General features: G+C 46.3%; 2 protein-coding genes and 1 long non-coding RNA gene across 5 annotated transcripts; 2 read left to right on the top strand and 1 right to left on the bottom strand.

Moving 5' to 3' along the window:
• The first annotated feature begins 950 nt into the window (after nt 1-950).
• On the top strand, nt 951-8,659 carry NT5C (5', 3'-nucleotidase, cytosolic). The gene is made up of 5 exons (XM_077834183.1): nt 951-1,197; nt 6,916-7,016; nt 7,095-7,155; nt 7,992-8,106; nt 8,205-8,659. The coding sequence occupies exons 1-5, from the start codon at nt 1,012-1,014 to the stop codon at nt 8,390-8,392; spliced, it is 651 nt and encodes a 216-aa protein (XP_077690309.1). The 5' UTR covers nt 951-1,011; the 3' UTR covers nt 8,393-8,659.
• Nucleotides 8,660-8,760: 101 nt separating this feature from the next.
• Nucleotides 8,761-13,257, bottom strand: ARMC7 (armadillo repeat containing 7). 3 transcript variants are annotated; one of them, XM_077834186.1, is made up of 4 exons: nt 13,209-13,257; nt 11,980-12,074; nt 11,675-11,818; nt 8,761-10,049 (listed from the first exon to the last, which is right to left on the bottom strand). In XM_077834186.1, the coding sequence occupies exons 2-4, from the start codon at nt 12,068-12,070 to the stop codon at nt 9,712-9,714; spliced, it is 573 nt and encodes a 190-aa protein (XP_077690312.1). In that variant the 5' UTR covers nt 12,071-12,074; nt 13,209-13,257; the 3' UTR covers nt 8,761-9,711. The 3 variants fall into 3 exon arrangements, with proteins under 3 accessions (XP_077690312.1, XP_077690310.1, XP_077690311.1); XM_077834184.1 differs by lacking the exon at nt 13,209-13,257 and adding an exon at nt 12,774-13,193; XM_077834185.1 differs by lacking the exon at nt 13,209-13,257 and adding an exon at nt 12,799-13,193.
• Nucleotides 13,258-13,302: 45 nt separating this feature from the next.
• On the top strand, nt 13,303-15,087 carry LOC144275075 (uncharacterized). The gene is made up of 2 exons (XR_013347979.1): nt 13,303-13,461; nt 14,116-15,087. It is a non-coding gene; the product is annotated as an uncharacterized LOC144275075 (long non-coding RNA).
• Nucleotides 15,088-18,745: the final 3,658 nt, after the last annotated feature.

Raw genomic sequence — 18,745 nt, 5'->3', positions numbered from 1 at the left:
GAGTTCCACGGGCTAATTACTTCTCTGCAGCCATTTTCCTGTGGGAGGGGAGGGGAAGGGAAGTAAGTGGCTGATGGACCAATTTTATACCAATCACTATGGTCCAGAGGCAAGCATATCAAGACTTATTTTGTTGCTATTTTTTTCCTCTTATATATATGCTAACCTCTTAATTTTTTCAAATGGAACAGAGAAAAGGGGCTCTAGTATTCCTTGTCTAGCTTCATCACTTTGAAGTTCCTTTGCAGTGGTCAGATTTAGCACAAGCCTGCTCTTCCATCACTATACAGGCATGTGTTACACACAGAAAGAGCAAAACAAACATTAGTGTTAAAATCAGAACTTAATTGGCTTTTGGGACAGACTAGGAAAAGTCAAGTAATGATGTTGAGGCTCTTCAACAAGTGCTGTGGAAGGGCAGGTCAAACAGTGATGGGTTCAGCTTGTGTAGGTGAAAAGCTCTAGTTCTCTTCTCTACCAGGTGTGAGGCCTCCTGGAAGCCAGGCCTGAAACGGGTTAGGCCTAAAGTTCAGGCAGCTGCAGGAGCACAGGGCTGGTTGGTGGTTTAATGACTTCAGGAGAGGCATGGGCAAGAAAGCACTCCCACAACTGATCTGGCCAAGCCTGCTACCTCCCGAGCCCCACGTGCTAGCCCCCCAGCAGGACCTGGCCCGGCTGAGCACCCGGTCCCGGCTGAGCTTTGGCACGATCTGCAGGAGCGGATTGCAGCGATGGAGGATTTCCCCACTCGCTGCTCCGGAGCCCAGCCTCTTCCGTGAATCCATCCATCCATTGGGAACCCCGCCTGCGCGCCCCGCCGGCCGGGCTTCGCTGCAGCCCCCAGGGCCGCGAGCGCTCAGATCCCTGCCGCCGGCGGCCTGCCAGGGACGGATGAATATTCATAAAGACAAGCTCCGCCCAGTCCTATTGAATAACAGCCTCTGGGGGCTCTAGGAGGCGGCTGCTACCGCGTGGGTTCTAGTCTAGACCCGGCAGCCGGCCCCGAGCGCTATGGCTGGGTCGACCGCGTCCCGCCTCCGCGTGCTGGTGGACATGGACGGGGTGCTGGCGGACTTCGAGGGCGGCGTGCTGCGGCATTTCCTCGCCCGCTACCCTGGGGAGCCCCACGTGGAGCTGGCGGAACGGAGGGGCTTCTCGGTCCGGGACCAGTACCGCCGCCTGCGGGAGGACCTGGCGGTGAGAGGCCGGGGGCTGGAGCTGGGTCGCGGGCAGTGGGAGTGGGCAGAAGTATCCCCGCAGCGTGGCCCGTGGGGGCCCCAGCTGGCCGATGCGCTGCACTGCGCGGCGGGCCGGGGGCCGCGTGCCCCGTCTGGGCAGACGGGCTGCCGGGGCGGGGGAGTGGTAATGCGGGGTAGGTGTGTCACAGAGCAAGGGGGACAGTCCGATCCCAGCGGATCGGCTTTAGAGCAAACCCAGAAGGAGCGCAGCGTGAGTGTCGTTTGGGGCAACTGAGCGGTTCTCTCTGCTTTAGTGGAGAGCGAGAAATGCGCTGTTCCTAGACTACCGGTAAGGGCAAAATGGAGGCGACCCTGTAGTAGAGAGGATTGTTGAATGCTACCACTGTTAACCTTCAGTTGTAGCATAATCGGCTCACCGTGAGCGTGCCAGCCCCTTCCCAAGATGGGGGGGACAAGGACGGGACGAACAGTCTTGCCTCCTTACTCAGCCACAGCCAGTAAAAATATACTCCAGCTGAAAATCTGTCCACAATAGCATCATCATTGCGTTCATTCACCCACTCGGACAACCTGTTATTGCTACACAGCAGCGGTAATGAAACCATCCATCCAAGGATCTCTAAGTACGCTATAGAGGTTAGCTGAGTCTCGCACCAGACCTGGGATGGGGGTACTGGGGAGGGAACTGCAGTGCACAGAGCAGCTACGGGAAACAATGTATTAAAGCTGCAAATGAACCCAGATCTTTTAAGCTTCCAGTAGCCTAAACTATTGCCTTTGGTGGATTCCCCTAATGTCGGATACTGAATGAGAGTTTTCAGAGTAGCAGCCCTGTTAGTCTGTATCCGCAAGAAGAAAAGGCGGACTTGTAGCACCTCAGAGACTAGCAAATTTATCTGAGCATCAGCTTTCGTGAGTTACAGCCCACTTCAGCCCATGCATTCAGTGGAAAATGAGAGTTGTGGCTGTGTGTTTGTTTGTTTTTTAAGTAAACTGTAAACATTAAAGAATAAAACTACTAGGAGCATGGATTTGAAGCCTTCTTTTCTTTACAGAATATTTAATGCCCTCTACAGATAGTAAGAGGAGTGCTGGACCAAATCACATCCCATACCTTCCCTGAGACATCCACTGCTTCTATTTTTAAAGTCCCAAATAGGCTAGAAAACCACCCATGCCTGTAACTGGCAGTTAAAAGACCATTATTCATGTTCCTCTTTTTCTCTGTCACCAGAACTAGGTACTTGGATCACTCAATTCAGGTCTGATTTTTCATAGGTTTAATCTGATCAGGCTATTCACTTGTTTGTAGTTTGTGGCTATTTTTAACAGATTTAATAATTTTATGAAGATGATAAAAAAAATGGTACAGAGTTTAAGCGTAGAAGTTTCTGGTTATCAGGGAATAAGGTACCGATTATCAAGAGGTGCAAAATTCAATTTAGGATCGGATGGTGTAAGGAATACATAATCTGCAATATCCCCGATTGGGGGAAAAAGGTTAACGGGTCAAAGTACAGACACTGAGATATGGGGGTATGTTGTTCATATAATGGCTATGTTCAGGTGTGGAGCACGAGTGGCTACGATGATGAGGATGGATTTACCCTCATTTGGTGAGATTTAATGTTCAGTGAGTTTATGGTTCCAGTTCATATGGTCCAATGGAAAAAGTCTTTCGGTCCCTTTCTCATAGTTGATGCACAATGTCATACTAGAAACTTTTTGGCACCTTCCTTGTCCCCTACGTTTAAGTAAATAGGATCCCAACCCAATTGAAATGAAAATAGTTTGTTCTCTGAGTGAATCTGACCCTGGTATCCAAATGCTTTGGGGCAAACATTTTTCTTCTAGTAGGCTAAGTGCTCGTCCGTGTTGCTAGCCTATACATTATTATGTGGTGAGTCTGTAATCCACCTCATGGTGGCAAGATGGATTGTGGCCTTTTTGTGGGTCTGTCAGCCCGTTACTGATCCATACCAATACTGCCCATGCCCCCAAAACTCATTGGTGCCAGTGGGATACAGTCAGTCCCCTCTAGATCACTGGTTTGAATCCAGCTGAGGTCAGGATGAAAGAAAGCTGTTACCATCTGATTACTGTTAATTTTAATTGTGGTTGTTCTCAAAATGTGCTTGGTGTTGTACATGCATGTAAGAAGAAACTGTCTCTGCCCCAGGGCGGGTACCATGTCTTTGTATGTGTCTGTACCCCACCTAGCATGACTGGGGGTACTAGCTGCTACGCTGATTTAAATTATTTGATGATAGGCACGTGTCTTAGTTCCATATTTAAATAATCCATTCTGCCCCTTTACTGAATCCCATTTTGTACCTTTTGGTGTTTAAATGTCAGTGTTTGGTATTTTAATCCTTGCCTAATCAATAGGTATTTTATTAACTGTCCATTTGTTCTGAACTTTAACCATTGCCTACTACCAAGTTTTAGTTGTTAATTCTTGTTTTAATATTAAATGTTGTTTCCTTTCTATTAATGGTCATAATATAAGATGACCTAATTCCACTTTGTAAATGCTTTGTTTTTTAAAAGTTATTTGTGTTTAACTCCTTTCTCTTTACTGTACTTGACTGCCAAGTTGTCTGTGTGAAACGATCTGGGTTCTGCTTCTCAATTGACAAGTGTTCACAATACAACACCTGGATCCTAGCTTAGCCAGATTCAATAAAAGGATTTGACATCTGCAGACATAACAAGAATACCTAGAGTTGCAATAAGTATTTAAAAAAATAACTCAACAAACAACAACTTGGGGAAGCCAAGAGATGGGGGCAGTTTGCTGCAGGCCCCCAAACTGAGTTGTATTGTGACATGGCGCACCAGGACGCAATACCACTCACTAAAATTTGGTGATGGAAGAGCTGTCGGACCAAACCTGAGGAGCTGAGCTGCTGCTGCAGAGTGAGTGCAATGCAGGCAAGTGGCATGACAGGCTAGCCACTCCAAGTACAATCCTGTCTAAAACCCTAGGCATGTACTTGGGGCAGCTAGCCTGTCCCAACACTTATGCCACCGTAGCTACTATTTTTAGAACACCAGCTCAATCAGAGCTAGTGCATGTATGTCTCCTGGAGCTGGAAACTACACCCCAAGCTCCCATGTAAACCTACCCAAAGTGTGAGTGGGAGCTTAGTCCCCACATTCTATTCAATCCTTTAGACTATTGTGATTGCTAACGAGAGGGTGAAGAGTGGTGGTGGGTTTTGTGATGTGAGTAGCGTTCTGCTACAACCAGCATTGAGACTCCCCAAGTGATTTCACCCAGGTCACTGACCAACCACCCAGTCTTAAGTCAATTACCAAAAAAAAAAAAAAGAAAAAAAAGTTGAGTTGGATGCAGACCAGTTATTTCCAACTAAAAGGTGCATGAATGACCCTTTTAATTTTGTTTGCTGTGTTTTAAATGAGGAGGAAGCACATCACTAAATGAATGGAGGGTTGTACCCCCACCTCAGGCAGTGTAGCTTCTTCGTAGGGGACAAAGGTGCCTCTGAACCATATAGCAAACCATACAGTACAGCTGTATTAACTCACCTTTTCTGTGCCTTTGCCTCACTTCAGGCCCTTGCTACCCTTAAACGATTCTCCTCTGAAAGTGAACTTTCTCCTAGCTTATGATCACTCTTTTAAACCCTGCCTGGGTGTAGGTCAAAAGCTTCCTCTGTTCCTTTTAAAGGTCTGGTTTCCATTAACTGCAAAATGTCTTTGTCACATGTTATTCCCCCTCCTCCCCACATCATCACAGCTTGGGCAGCTGCATGAAAACACTGCCTCTTGCTCCTTTTGCTGAGGAATGAGCAGTAAATTTCCCCTCCCTCCCCCACCCTGAAAACTGTCAGTTGTGGAGCTGACTAGGAGAGTCCTGTTTCTGGCAGGGGAGGGACAGCATGGAATAGAAGCAGATAAAACTCTGATATTATTACAAGCAGGCTCATCCCTGTGCCTGGAACACAGGCACCAGGAGCAAGGGGGAAGCAGCTTGTGCTCCCATACTAATGGGCTGTGGGGGCCAGTGGAGTCCCCCCATGCAAATGAGGGCTGCTGTAACTTGTTCCCCTCCTTCAATGAGCAGGGGAGCAGAATCACCAGGCTGCTGGTCTGTCCTGGCCAGGACCTTCATTCATACCCCCTCCCTGCCTCCACTCTGTTCCAGAACAGTCCCTGCTCCTGTGGCTGCTGGAGATGGCTCTGCACCTGGTGTAAGAGTCTCTGAGCTGGGTGTTCTCCAGAGCGGCCTTCTACCTGCCTTGCAGCACTACTGTTCTCCAGCCTACCTAGCTAGCACAAAGGGGCCAGAGCACAGTGATAATTCTGTCACTTATTTACTTCCAGAAACGGACAAGAAAAGTCAGCATGGTCTCAACTATGCATGAGACTGGGAACAAGGACCTCACCAGACTCAGAGCCAGTTCTGCCATTTGCAGTGACCACAGACAAGTGCTTTTAATCTCCATTTCTTTATCTGGAACAGTCAGGATAAAATCTACCTTGCAGGGGCAGTGAGGATTAAGGACCAGGAAATGCCCTGCATTATTGAAATGTCTTTATGGCAGCAAGTCACAGGAGGAGGCTGCATTATATTAAAAACTACATTCATCATTGTTCTGCCTGGTCCCTTTCAGCCTCTAAAATCAGGCCCTTGGCTACAGGTATATGAAACAAACAGTTAGTGACAAGCCTCTCATCCCCGTTTCAGAAAAGCCTGTCATCTCTGTTGTCTTTCAAATCTGAACCAGTCACTTTGTTCCAGGTGGGTGGTGACTGGCCTATGGTGGGTCTCTGCCAGTGCACAGGTGCCCCTCCCAAAACCCACTACCACAATTAGTTTTAAGTGGCACCTTTATTGTCAGGGTCAGGTGAGATGGGGTTGGCAAAGCTTGTGCAGTTGCTCTCACTGCTGAACTGGTTCTGTGGATGAGGGACTCCAGTCCCTAGCACTGAATTGCACAGGACTGCTAGAAACACCCCACTCTATTGCTGAACTTTCTAGAGACTAATTTCCCAGCCTTCACACTGCCTACGCTGACCCTCACGGTACAAGTAACTATCTAAGCTTTGAATTTCCTGGCTTTGGTCATTTTGCCACTAACTTAAACATCTTAAAATAGAATTTGCACTGATGTTATCACCATGGGGAAACTGTTACACTGAAGCCAGAATCTGCTCTTAAGACATTTTAATCTTGTTGCCTGAGGCTTTAGAGAGCACATATACAACAGCATGGAGAGCAACACAGCAACCCTCCCTCCAGTATGCTTCAGTTGTGGTCTGGCAGGATCAGTGGCAAGGCATGAGGATGACTGAGTCTCTGTGTCCCAGTCTGTCCTTGACCCCTCTGCTGAGGGTGCCAGTTATCATAGTGTGGTGTTCTGGGGTGTTCGTCTGGTGGCACATTTGTTTGTTTTTGTAATGAGGTGGATATATATCTACTGGGAACTGGAATGAGATCCAACTCCTCACTTCACACAGGCCACCAGATGGTAACAACTTCCAGTCTTTATCTGCTTGGCCTGGATTTGTCCTGGCAACCAGTAGGTGAGACTGTGTAACCCATTACCTCAGCCACTTGATCTCCCTCTGAAATGTGGACAAAATAGATCCTTTTGACGTTTAATAACACCCCTGGGGTAAATTCAATAGCTATTATGCAGAAACCTACAATAAAAAAAATTGCTAATTCTCCTCATCTCTCTTCCAGGCTAAGGTAGCCAGTGTCTATGAGTCACCTGGCTTCTTTCTGGGGTTGGAGCCGATTCCAGGAGCCATTGAAGCCATGCAGGAAATGATCCATATGCAGGAGTAAGGACACTTTGCAGTACACAGCTCTTTTCTATTCTCCATGTTTGATGATTACTAATCAGGGCTGTTTCTTTTTAGCACTGAAGTTTTTATTTGCACGAGCCCCCTGATGAAGTATGAGCACTGCATCCTGGAGAAGGTTGGAGATCTCCCCCTACCCTCGCTTTAAGACTGCTATTGCAGAATCTAGCCTCTTTCAACTGTTAGTACATGCCCAAGTACCATACCAATGTGAACAAAGCCAAGCTGCAGCCTGTGAAGTCTGTAGGGCCCAGCATGCAAAAATACTCCATGTGAGTGGCAGCTTTTCAGACTGAGAGGAAGTATAAAAGGCCAGGAGCAGTACTGTGTCATGCCTTTTGCAAGGCATCTGAGTCTTACGCAATGGAAGCCAGAATATAAAACTTAAAAACCAAACCAGACAAACAAACAACAACTTTCAGCAACTCATACCCACAGTTGCAAGAAATGGCATGGGAAGAGTGGGGGAGGGTAAAAGAACAGATGCAATATGGTCAAGTAGACGCTGCCTTGACTCACTGCATACTCCAGAGGCAACCAAGGGGTTTCTGATGCACTGCACCGGGACGGTACTGCATGCCAGAGGCTCCTCCTCTGAGAAAATCCTGACTAAATTGAGAGATGATCACTGCCAGGCAGAAATGTAGGGAGAGAGGGGTTACTCAAGTACTTTGGGGTTAGATAATGAAGGGCCTGGTATATGCCCTAGGTTGACTTCCTCTCATGCTGCTTTACGCCAGTGTAACTTCATGGTACCCAATGCAGTCATGAGCGAAGGGCACTGAAAGTACAGTTCACATCAGTCCTTTTAGTGGCCCGCACCACGGCCCAACTGCAGGGTTCATAACACTCCTAGAAGAGATTTGGGCCTGTAGCATGAGATCACTATACTATAAATAGTCAAACTTGCTACTAAGTAAAATTCTTCTAATGCTCTACTTCCTCCCCTAACAGTACAGCTGGGTGGAAAAATACTTGGGTCCTAAGTTTGTGGAGCGACTGATTCTGACCCGGGATAAAACCGTTGTGTCAGCTGACCTCCTGGTTGATGACAAAGACACCATTAAAGGTTTGGGAAACTTGAGGTGGAGATTTCACAGCAGATGATTTACTGTTGTTTGGAGAAAAGAACGACTAACTTCAGCTTTCCATTCTGGCTCTTCTCAGGTGCGGAGCCTAAGCCAAGCTGGGAACACATCTTGTTCACTTGCTGCCATAACAAGCATCTAGAGCTTCAGACCCCACGCAGGCGGCTACAGTCGTGGGCCGATGACTGGAGGGGGATAGTGGAAAGCAAACGCAGAAGCAATGTGGAAAAAGAATGCTATGCTAGTCTCACTGCCAATGGGAACTGATAAGTTAGGAACTGGCAACGAAATCCCATTTAAACAAAGTGCACTGACTTGGGTAGGGGCAGTTTTAAGGGCCAAAGATACAAAGCTTATTTTTTTAAGATTTGTATCTTCTTTAGACTATTTCTGAAATGTAGTTGCAATTAAATTACTGACTCTTTATGGAGAGTCATTAATGACGTTTGGAGGGAGAAACTTGACAAGAGATGAGCAGCTGCTTATAACGCTAGGTAGCATGTTTTGGGTTGGCAGGAAGGGAGGATGAAGAAATTAGAAAGAGGAAGTAGGGCTGTAAAACTCCATGAAAGCACTCTGCTCTCTGCCCATTCACTCAAATACCTGAAGCTGTAAGTATGAGGGACACCATCATGTTAGGAAAGGAAATCTTGTTTTCAACAGTTTAACAATTTTAATAATCTCACATACTGAGCCAGACTGGCTGTTCAGCACCCTTCCACTTTTTACCCTACTTGGCTCATAATGAAAGTAGATAGTTTCACTTCCTGGTTCTCCTGCATTAATATGAGCTGCTAAGATTTAGGTTGCAAATGCTGTAGTTGGTGAATGTCTGATCCAGAACAGTTTACACTTAATAAAACATTAACTTAAAAAAGAACGTAAGAGGAAGTTTTACAAAAGCTACCACAAGACCAGTTGTCCTTCTGAGCTGAAGTCTGCTGTTAGTATTCCCTTTTAAATCTTAATCTGCATCTTTCCCAACAGCTATGTTGTGGTGAATATATTATTCCTATTGATATTTAACATCAGTAGGGCTAGTCCTGTATCCTAATTAACTGGCCAGGTGCCTGTGGTATGAGGATGCTGGCTCATACTTAGTTCTGAGGTATGTGATCAAACTGCAAATTGTAGGGGGAAGGAGGAGTGTTCTCTCCTATTGAGAAATAAAGACCATATGATTTAAACATATTTCAAAGCTATAACCATTGAGAAGACGGGCAGCAATAGTTGCAGCTACGGTGAAGGTGATGCAAAAGAATTGTGTTGGGTTTAAGTTACCTGACAACCACACTGGGAAGGGTAACATCAGAAATGGTTATTTGGGTGATGGTTCAGGAATTGCTTGGCCTGCTCTCTAACAGCCATAATATGTTTTGTATTAACAACAGTTTAGCTGCTAATCCTGACTTCTGGACCCATGTCCTGGCTCCCCACCTGCCCCTTTCAAACTGAGGCAGAATTTTAGCAATGTCTTTCACTAGTTTCACCAGTCCTGCAGGTGGAGGGGGCTCTAAAGATGAAATCAAGAATATCTCTTCTCACGCAATAACAGTCTCAAGCTACTCCCTCTGCTCTGCACAACATCAGTCCTTTGGGAGCGGGATCCCTACAGCTGTATGTTTGCTCAGGTTCCTGGCCTCCTCCACCTGCACAGGAGAACAATAATCCTCAAGGAAGACCCTTGCCAGGTTGCTTAGCCTCCTGTTAGCTGAGAGGGAGAAACGTAACATGCACTCCACCACCGGGAGTGCCGTGGTCTGCTGGCGAGACTGTGGCATGGTCAAGTACATCAGAGTAGTCACTGCCGACATCACTGTCTCCTCATTTGAGCTGGATAAGCAGTTTATTACAGGTGCCACCCCATCTGCCTCCAAAATATAGTCCTTGTTTGTCTTATCCAGACAGAGGTTACAAAGACCACCTGAAATAGAAAAGAGAGGGAGTGTGGCACCAGCTACCACCACCTTAGATCCTCCTCTTACTAATACCTAACTAACTCCCTGTTGAGGTTAAGTGGCATTGCTTCACCCAGGATCCTCAGCTCTTTCTTAGGGCTTGTTTACATGGTAACTGAGATCAAAATAACTGATCGTTGCCATTTATGCCTTTAGTTAGTTCAGAGCAAGTCTAACAGTTTTCTTTAAAAACAAAAAAACCCCAACAACCTACTTAAGTTAGTTCACAAGAGCGTACTATTGTGATATAAGTGTGTCCATACATACACTTGCACTGAACTAACTACAGGTGTTAATTCCACCCAATTTAATGTGCTTATTACTGGTATAAAGTACATACAATACCAGAAACAAAATACTGGTTTGCACTTCACTGAGACCCTTGTCCCCACATAGAATCAACTGCCCAGAATATTTTTATAGTAGTTGGAAAACTGTGTCTCCCCTGCTCCCGGGCTAAGTTTATTCTCAAAAGTCAAGGTGATTTTTCAACCAAAGCACTCATTCCCCTATATGACATTAGGGGGCACTATGCTGTTGGAGGTAACATCTTTCACAAGAGATTAAACAAACAGAACTTGTCATTTAAAAATCCTCTGGTTAAAAGACTTGGTTTTCTGTTAAGGAACTGCCTTATTTCACCTCTACGGTGGCTATAATCCAGTAAAGAGTGTGAGATTCCTAGAAATACCTTCTGTACTGCACAGGGTCTATAGTGGCTTAATTAGTTATGAGAAGTGCTATTAGAAGTAGCATGGCATTATTAATACTAATTAAGATATTGTAAATATGATTTCTATTGGTGCAAATACTAGTATGTATCCTGTACTAACAACACTTTGCACTTAGGGTGCAGCCATACTAGCAACATTTTGATCGATAACACCCCCAGTGCAGCTCTGTCAGTGGAAGCTGTGGTAAGTACACAGGGCTATGTGTATTTAGCCATTACATCATCTAACCATTCAGGATTTGAATTTGGCATGGCTGGCTCCCAGTGTGTATTGAATCCACCCTGACTGGCTCTAATGAGATTCCTCAGAAGACTTCATTATATTATTTAGAACTGGTCCTTTTAGAGGATTAACTGTCAAAAATAGCCATAGTAACAATACTGGACCTGCTCATGCTCTACGGAAAAACCTTAGTTGTTCTCAATGACTGTATCATTACAATAGGGACATGCATTACAAATTACCATTGAACTGGAGTTTTTGTTCCAATATTCAGGGTTTTACCTAGTCTTATAAATAAGTTTGTTTATTTTTCAGCACTGCAGCATGTTAGTGGAGTGAAGGGGAGACTTGCCTTAACGTGAAATAATTCACCTCAAGCCCCTATCCTGATCTCTCTCACCTGTTCCAGCTATTCTATATAGGTTTTTATACTGTCCTCATCACCATAGTATCTGAGGGCCTTCCAGCAGTGCATTAAGCAGTTTGTTCAACATCTGCCACAGATGGTTTGTCATGTGTGGTTGATCCTCTCTCCCAAATTCAAGTGGACTACAGAATCAAAGCAGCGATATATCCAACCAGTGCTTGGAACTGCTATTGTTCATTTTACAAGTAGTTTTAAATCCACTCCTTACCAATTGCAAACTCCACAAGGGTCTCATTATCCTCTGTGAGCATATCCAGGAACAGGTCAAGGACTTGAAGCTGTCGGAGATATTCGTAGTTCTTGGGATCGTAGGCGAAGTTGGCTAGATTAGCCAGTACTTGCTCCTTGGCTTCTGCAATATATAAGCAGCATTTAGGTGACAAAAGAGGCAGCTGAGATGGGCTGGGCTCTCTAATTCCTGAAGAAAAAAAATCAACCAGCAACTGATGAGCCAGTTATGATCCTGACATTTGGAATATACTTTAATAAAAAGAAAAAGGTTTATAAGCTCACCTGGACTCTCTGTTACCTGGAACTCGGTGACCAGCGCTTGCAAGTATTCAAGCCGCCCCAGTTCCAGCAGATCCCGCTGCTTCTGGGACATGGTGCTAGAGAGAGAAAATTAAGTTTTGTTCACAACAATGTCCTGAATGGCCCCAGTTTCACTGCAAGGTTAATAAAAACATTTTAATAAGTGTAAAATATTCAATTGATTTTCTTTTGCCTCCCTTCAGACTCACTGAGGGAACTGCAAGTGGCAGGATTACAAGCTCAGGCCCTGTCCATGTTTGGATCAGAACCATGCTAGCTACAGTGGGGTTTATCTGCACTGAGAATAACTGATAATTGTCCCATGTTTGGTCTAGCATAGGTGCAGCTCCATTAGTGGTAGCATAGACTAGCCATGAGTGTTTTTACTGTAGTGTCTTCTAACTCTTTTCTGAGTAGGGCTAGATGAATGCTGGTAAAAACCCCTGATCCTCACCTACACTACAGTTTCCATCATTGCAACCTTTGGTGGATTTATGATGTTGATTTCCCTAGAGTAGATGAGGCCAGTTTGAATGGGGCAGAAGCTCCCTCTAATCTTAAAATGCACTATTGCCAATCCCAAACATTCAAAAATTATGAGTCAAGATGCACAAAAAAATGAGATTGGTTTAAAAATCACAAGATTTGCAAATAAAATAATACATTTTTTGTTTCTTTCTATTGGCCATGAGGTTTCTGAACCTTTGGGCTGCACTAGGGGCTGGGGGTGGATCACATTTTCATGCTTTTCTCCGCAACAAGGGATAGAATCTGACCTTTTTAAAAATGAAAGAGTCTCACATAGTCACAGGACTCCAGGAGCTGGGGCTTTAAGAACTACCCCCAATTATTGCAAGACTCCCACTGAAAATCAGAAGAGCCGGCAACACTGCGACGTGGTCCAGGTCACCACCCAGGTGCCTCCTGAACCAGTTACAGGGGGAACCTGCTTTGCAATCCAGCTCGGGCCTTACACCGTCTCCAGCGCTGTCCCAGACCCTGCGCCCAGGGCGCTAGCCGTGGGCGGTCGGGTCAGGGCCTGTGGAGCGCAGCTCTCAGCCCAGCAGCGGCCCACATGCCCCGGGCACAGACTAGGAGGACAGGGACCCGGGACGGGACCTCCTGAGCTGCTACCAGGCCCCGGGCTCTGTCACCCCAGGCTCCCCCGCCACCCTGCCCTCACGCGCACAGCGCCCCGCGGCGCCACTAACCGCTCCCGGCGCCACACGCACGGAGACCTAGGCAGCGGGGCGGAAATGACGTAAGGGCAACCCTGACAGACAGGCGGCAATGCTGAGCGCGCGGCCGGATGTGACGTTTGTGGAGGGCGGGAGGCCCCGAGGCCCGTAACGGGGCCTTGCTGCTACCCGCCATGGTGGGCCGTATGTCGGCGCGGAAGCGGCTGGCAAAGCCCCTCCTCTTCGGCAGTATCCTGTGTGCGTTGGCCACCGCCTTCGCGTACAGGTGCGGGGAGGAGGGACTTGGCCGGCAGAGAGCGGAGGGGAGGTGCTGGGGGGCCTTGGCTGGCAGGGATTGGGGGGCACTGGGGGTCTTGGCCGGCAGGGATTGAGCGGGCTCAGCTGTGTGGAGGGCACTGAGGGCTTGGCTGGCAGCGATGGGGATCTCAACAGCTTGGGGGGCACTGGGGGCTTGGGGGGCACTGGGGGCTTGGCTGGCAGCGATGGGGGGCTCAACGGTGTGGGGGGCACTGAGGGCTTGGCTGGCAGCGATGGGGATCTCAACAGCTTGGGGGGCACTGGGGGCTTGGGGGGCACTGGGGGCTTGGCTGGCAGCGATGGGGGGCTCAACGGTGTGGGGGGCACTGGGGGCTTGGCTGGCAGCGATGGGGGGCTCAACGGTGTGGGGGGCACTGGGGGCTTGGCTGGCAGCGATGGGGGGCTCAACGGTGTGGGGGGCACTGGGGGCTTGGCTGGCAGCGATGGGGGGCTCAACGGTGTGGGGGGCACTGGGGGCTTGGCTGGCAGCGATGGGGGGGCTCAGCTGGGGGGATACTGGGGGCCTTGGGCGGCAGGGAGGGGCTCAGCATGTGTGGGGGACTTAGATGGATGTGGCGGGGGCACGCTCAGTTCACTGCGGTGACATCTTTCTCTGTCTCAGGCACCGCTTCTTCCCTGAGGTGGAGGAGCTCCGTGCTAGGGAGTATGAGCGCTATGAGAAGAAGCGTCAAGATGTGGTGGAGAGGCGCCAGAAGCAGCTGGCTGAGCTGGCAGAGAGGAAAGCTTCCCCGTAGGCTGTGATGGGAAGGAGATGCTCTGCTCCAGGGAGCCTGCTCCTTCAGTGGGGATGGGGAGTTGTGTTCGGAAGTGAAGAATATATGTATACAACTCTTGCACATGGCTCACACTGACTGCGTGAAGTTTCCATCAACCTGGCAGGGATGTTGGCTGGTGGTTTTCCTCCCTCAGCTTCCTTGATCTGCATGAGTGATGGCTTCAAATATCTACCAGGTGGTATCATGGTCTGCTAGTCAGATCAGGGCTCTGGCAGTCTGGGTTCAATTTCTAGCTCTGCCAGTGATCTGCTTTGTGTGATGTTGGACAAGGTACTCAACCTCTCTGGGGTTCTCTCCGCTAGGAAAAGTACTTGAGTTTAGTTTGGACTTAGCTAACGTGCTAGCTGAGCCTAACCTAAATTTGACCCTTTTCCTACTGTAGACACATTTAGCTAGTCAAATTGTAGCCTAGAAGATGTTACCCTGCATCTACACTAGGAAAAAAAGTCAGGTTTCGCTAACCTGTATTAGCCAAGCCTGATCTGAACTTGACCACTCTTTCTAATCAAGAAAAACTCTCTGTGCCTCAACTTTCTTATTTGTACAGTGGGTAATAATGCTTGCCCACTTGTATGACGCATTCTGAGATCCTTGGATGAATGGTGCTATATAAGTGCTAAAATAACTGACAGGTGGTAATATACCTAGGCTAATTGCCAGGTAGGGTGTGAGGTATCCAGAATTCTGGATCTCTTCAATGTAACAATATTGTATATATTATCTAAAGTGATTTTTGTAATCTGTTCTTTTTGCCATGATAGTGTTGCACACCACCAAATAAGACTTTAACCACAAAACTTCTGTCTGATGAGTCATCTTTAAGAGTGATTGATGAGCTTAAGTTAGGCATAAAATGACCAATCCCTGGATGCAACCCACTGGTTATTTATTGCTCTGTGGGGCATTCACAGCAGGCTTCTTACTGTTAATTGGAATGTTTTCTTCCCTATATTTTATGCTGAAAAATGAAGGGACCACTCTCCCTTGAAATTACAGATGTAAATAAACAAATACTATAATGTCTAACCCTTCCTGTAGTAGAGAACCTTGGGTAGGAGCCTTGTCATTGCTGTAGGAAGGGCCTAAACTTCCCCATGCGAGGAAGAGTTACCCACACATAAGGCTTTCGCTCATTATCTTTGTATTTCCTTACAACAATATTTTTTAAATCTCCTGTCCCGTCCTACTTCCCCAAACTGCTGTAATATCTGCATTCATAAGAATGGCCATATTTGGTCAGAGCAGTAGTCCATCTAGCCCAGTATCCTATATTCAGCCTGCTACTAGGAGGGCAAACAGCTTCATTCCAGGCTGTAACTGTGTTGGCCAGCCGTCTTGTAGACAAGGAAAACAAATTTCAGACCTCTCTGGACCGAAATGGAATCTGTTCATCCACCCCTTTTGGGTTTGTTTACTCTGGTAAATTATTAGACATGCTGAGTTGCAAAACAACGGTAAAAGAAAATTACATGGGATACCTGTGGCTTCAGTGGATAAGAGTGTGTGTATGTGGGAATAAAGTTTTTGAGACCCTTGGGAGAAGAAAGGAGAGAGAAAACATACAGGAGATGATAGAGAACGGAAAATAAAGTAAGGAAAGAAAGGGGAACAGGGCAAAGTGGAGGGAAAGAGAATGAAAAGAGGGAACAGCACGTGCACGGCAAGATACATGCTTTATAAAAGGAAAGGAGAAGTGGAGTGAAGCCAGGAGGGGGAGGAACATCTAGCAAAAGGACAGGAGATAACTACGCCAGGAGTACAATGTCCTGGTCTAAATGCAAAGTTGCACAGGTTTAACTAAAGGTGTGAGTCTAAACCAGTTTACTTAAACTGGTGCCACTTTCTGTATGAACACTCTTAAATGGACTTAAACCTGGCTTGTGTCAGTTTAGCTTACACCTATATTATTTACTTATTTATATTTTATTTTTGTATTACTTGTAAAGTTATAGGTGTGAGCTAAATTTGATCTAAACAGCCTTAAGCTGATGAGTGTCCACACAGATTTACACTGGTTAGTTAAATTGAGTTTTAAACCAATTCAAGTTAAACCAGTGGAGCTTCAGTAGACAAGGCTTAGCATAGGAGTCAGAATGAACTGATTAAATAGAAAGATGATTGCTACAATTAAATGCAGCACCCAAACAGCACCTAATCATTTAAAAATTATAGAAGTGTGGCTAGTTGTGTGTGTTAAAGTGCAGGTATTTTCACCTATGTTTGTAGGCATAGGCCAGGTTTGCACTAGAAACTTTTGTCAGCATAGCAGTGTTGGGTAGTGGCACGATTTTTTTTTTTTTTAAATGACACTGTTACATTGGCAAAAACCCTACTCTATAACCACTGCAGTTATACCAGCATAAACATGCTTCTGCAGCATAGGTTTTCACTCGGGGAACTGGTATAAGGGAAACCAGCAAAATCACTCTTTTGGTGGTATAAGCAGCATCTCTACTAGGAGGGTTTGCTGTTCTAGTATACCAGCAATCCTTTTTCTAATGTCCACTAGGCTTCTGTCCTTAAGGTAGTAGTTGTAGTATTTTCAAGCCCTACGCATCTGTAAATGGAGAGTGTGTGTGTGTTGAGATGGGGGACAGTAAGTGCAGGGAGCTAGCCAGTGTATGAATGTGAAGGGGGGTGCGGGGAAGAGTATGTGAATGAGAGGAGAGAGACGAAGAAAGATTGCGGGAAGACGGAAGTGATTAAGAAGAGTTAGACTGAATGTAGGGGATGGAGAGGAAACGTCCTGAGAAGGTGAATAGGGATGAAGGAGCTGCACTCAGAAGTATTAAATCTGTGCTCAGTCAGCCTGTAATTCTGCACACAGAATTAGAAGGAACATTGGCCAGTGGCACGTATTGGTTTTGCCCAAGGAACAGGGAAAAGGAATTGTGGAAATGGCTTGTGTCCATTAGCTGAAGCTGAACGTGTATACTGTAGGGGCACACTGTTCAGTTCGTGCTATTCACTGCAAGGTTGGTGGGGAAATAAGGCAACAAACCATCCATAATATCTGGAGGAGGAGCCCAACTTTGCTTGTCTTTTTGAGACCTGCTAGCTCTGTTTCCTCTGGCCGTAGTCTTGCTTCAGCATAAACCCAAGTTTGCCAGAAGGTGTGGGAGTGTTTTTTGCATTTAATAAGGAGAAGCTGTGTGAAGGTGGTTTAATTGTGTCCACCTGGCTTATGAGTCTTGCAAGGTTTACATAGCAATTGTGGGAGGGAATTCACAGACCACACTAGTACTCTGTGACAGGACTCTTTTCAGGGCAATCCAGGTGCTTATCACCTTCAGGCTAGCTTATAGCAATGAGCTTGACTTGGTTACCCATGAAGACCATTTGTCAGCTTCAGCTAGTGCAGAATGGTCCTCTGTGAACATGTCACGCTGATGCTCTGTGCTGGCTGTTTACTTATAGTTGTTGGGTATGTTCTCTAAACGGCCGAATGCGCCAAGTACCAGGTAGTTGACAGGGTCATTAACATCTGTTGGGATAATATTGCTAATAGGGCATTTACAACTGAGGATCTGTACCAGTGGAACTGGTTTCTGCTGGTAGGCCACCAGAGCTGGAATTTAGTGAGTTTTAGGTTATAACAGGCATATGCTCATTAAGAATTTGATGCTTAGATATCACAGTGATGGGTGTCTTTAGATTCAGCCTAAACTCAACAGGTTGCATTGTGCGGATCTGATTGCAATACTCTTTGTTACAGGACCACAGCAATGAGTACATTGTTTAAATATCTATGAGAATGTTTATTGCTATGACATACAGATCAGGAGTGCAGATTTAAGAATGTTTCACGATTATGATCAAATTTAACAAACAGGCATATTGCAAAAGTGCTTAGCCCATAAGGGTGGATGAGACCTGCAGTGACAATGGGATGAGGGGGCTGGAAGGTGTGGATTTATTTCCGGACAATTTTGCCTGCTCTGCCAGTGCTCAGTGGTTTATAATCTGGCTGAGGCAATAATGTTTGGACATAATTAAAACTGATTTCACTTTCCTGTCTTTAGGAAGTCAATAGAAACCAGTTGTGCTTCGGGGGAGACGTGGTAATTAAGCTGTGGCTGCATTGCATAAGTGGGTGACTTTAGGTCGAATGAAAGAAACCTTTGTTACCTTATTTTCTTATGACCTCAACACCCTCAGGGCTTGAGTTCTAATCTGTTCTGCTGTATCGCTCCAAAGGGGCATTTTATTGTTATTCCTACTGCGCCATCAGTGTGCATGGCCCTTTACAAATAAATACAAGGACCCAGCCCAGAGGAGCTTATAGTCTAGGTTGAGAAAAGAGGCAGAAGGGATGTGGATTAATGATGGGGGAGGAGGACAAGGGCTAGATTGTAAAGGTGAAGCAATAACTATCAGCCAAAATCCAAGAGGAGCTGTGATCCCTGGCCTTATTAATCCAACAGGAAGAGACATGAAGCCTGGTCTCACATGGCA

This window comes from Eretmochelys imbricata, chromosome 14 (assembly GCF_965152235.1).
Source record: "Eretmochelys imbricata isolate rEreImb1 chromosome 14, rEreImb1.hap1, whole genome shotgun sequence".
Taxonomy (NCBI): Eukaryota; Metazoa; Chordata; order Testudines; family Cheloniidae; genus Eretmochelys; species Eretmochelys imbricata.
This window is presented reverse-complemented; position numbering and strand designations above follow the sequence as displayed.

What these genes read in the sequence shown, in the direction of transcription:
- ARMC7 (XM_077834186.1), bottom strand. Translation starts at nt 12,070, where the DNA reads ATGTCCCAGAAGCAGCGGGATCTGCTGGAACTGGGGCGGCTTGAATAC. An exon ending in CCAGGTAACAGAGAGTCCAG is followed by an intron (nt 11,819 to 11,979) that starts GTGAGCTTATAA and finishes TATATATTGCAG; the next exon opens with AAGCCAAGGAGCAAGTACTG. An exon ending in CCTTGTGGAGTTTGCAATTG is followed by an intron (nt 10,050 to 11,674) that starts GTAAGGAGTGGA and finishes TTTCTATTTCAG; the next exon opens with GTGGTCTTTGTAACCTCTGT.
- NT5C (XM_077834183.1), top strand. Translation starts at nt 1,012, where the DNA reads ATGGCTGGGTCGACCGCGTCCCGCCTCCGCGTGCTGGTGGACATGGAC. An exon ending in AGCACTGCATCCTGGAGAAG is followed by an intron (nt 7,156 to 7,991) that starts GTTGGAGATCTC and finishes CTCCCCTAACAG; the next exon opens with TACAGCTGGGTGGAAAAATA. An exon ending in TGACAAAGACACCATTAAAG is followed by an intron (nt 8,107 to 8,204) that starts GTTTGGGAAACT and finishes GGCTCTTCTCAG; the next exon opens with GTGCGGAGCCTAAGCCAAGC.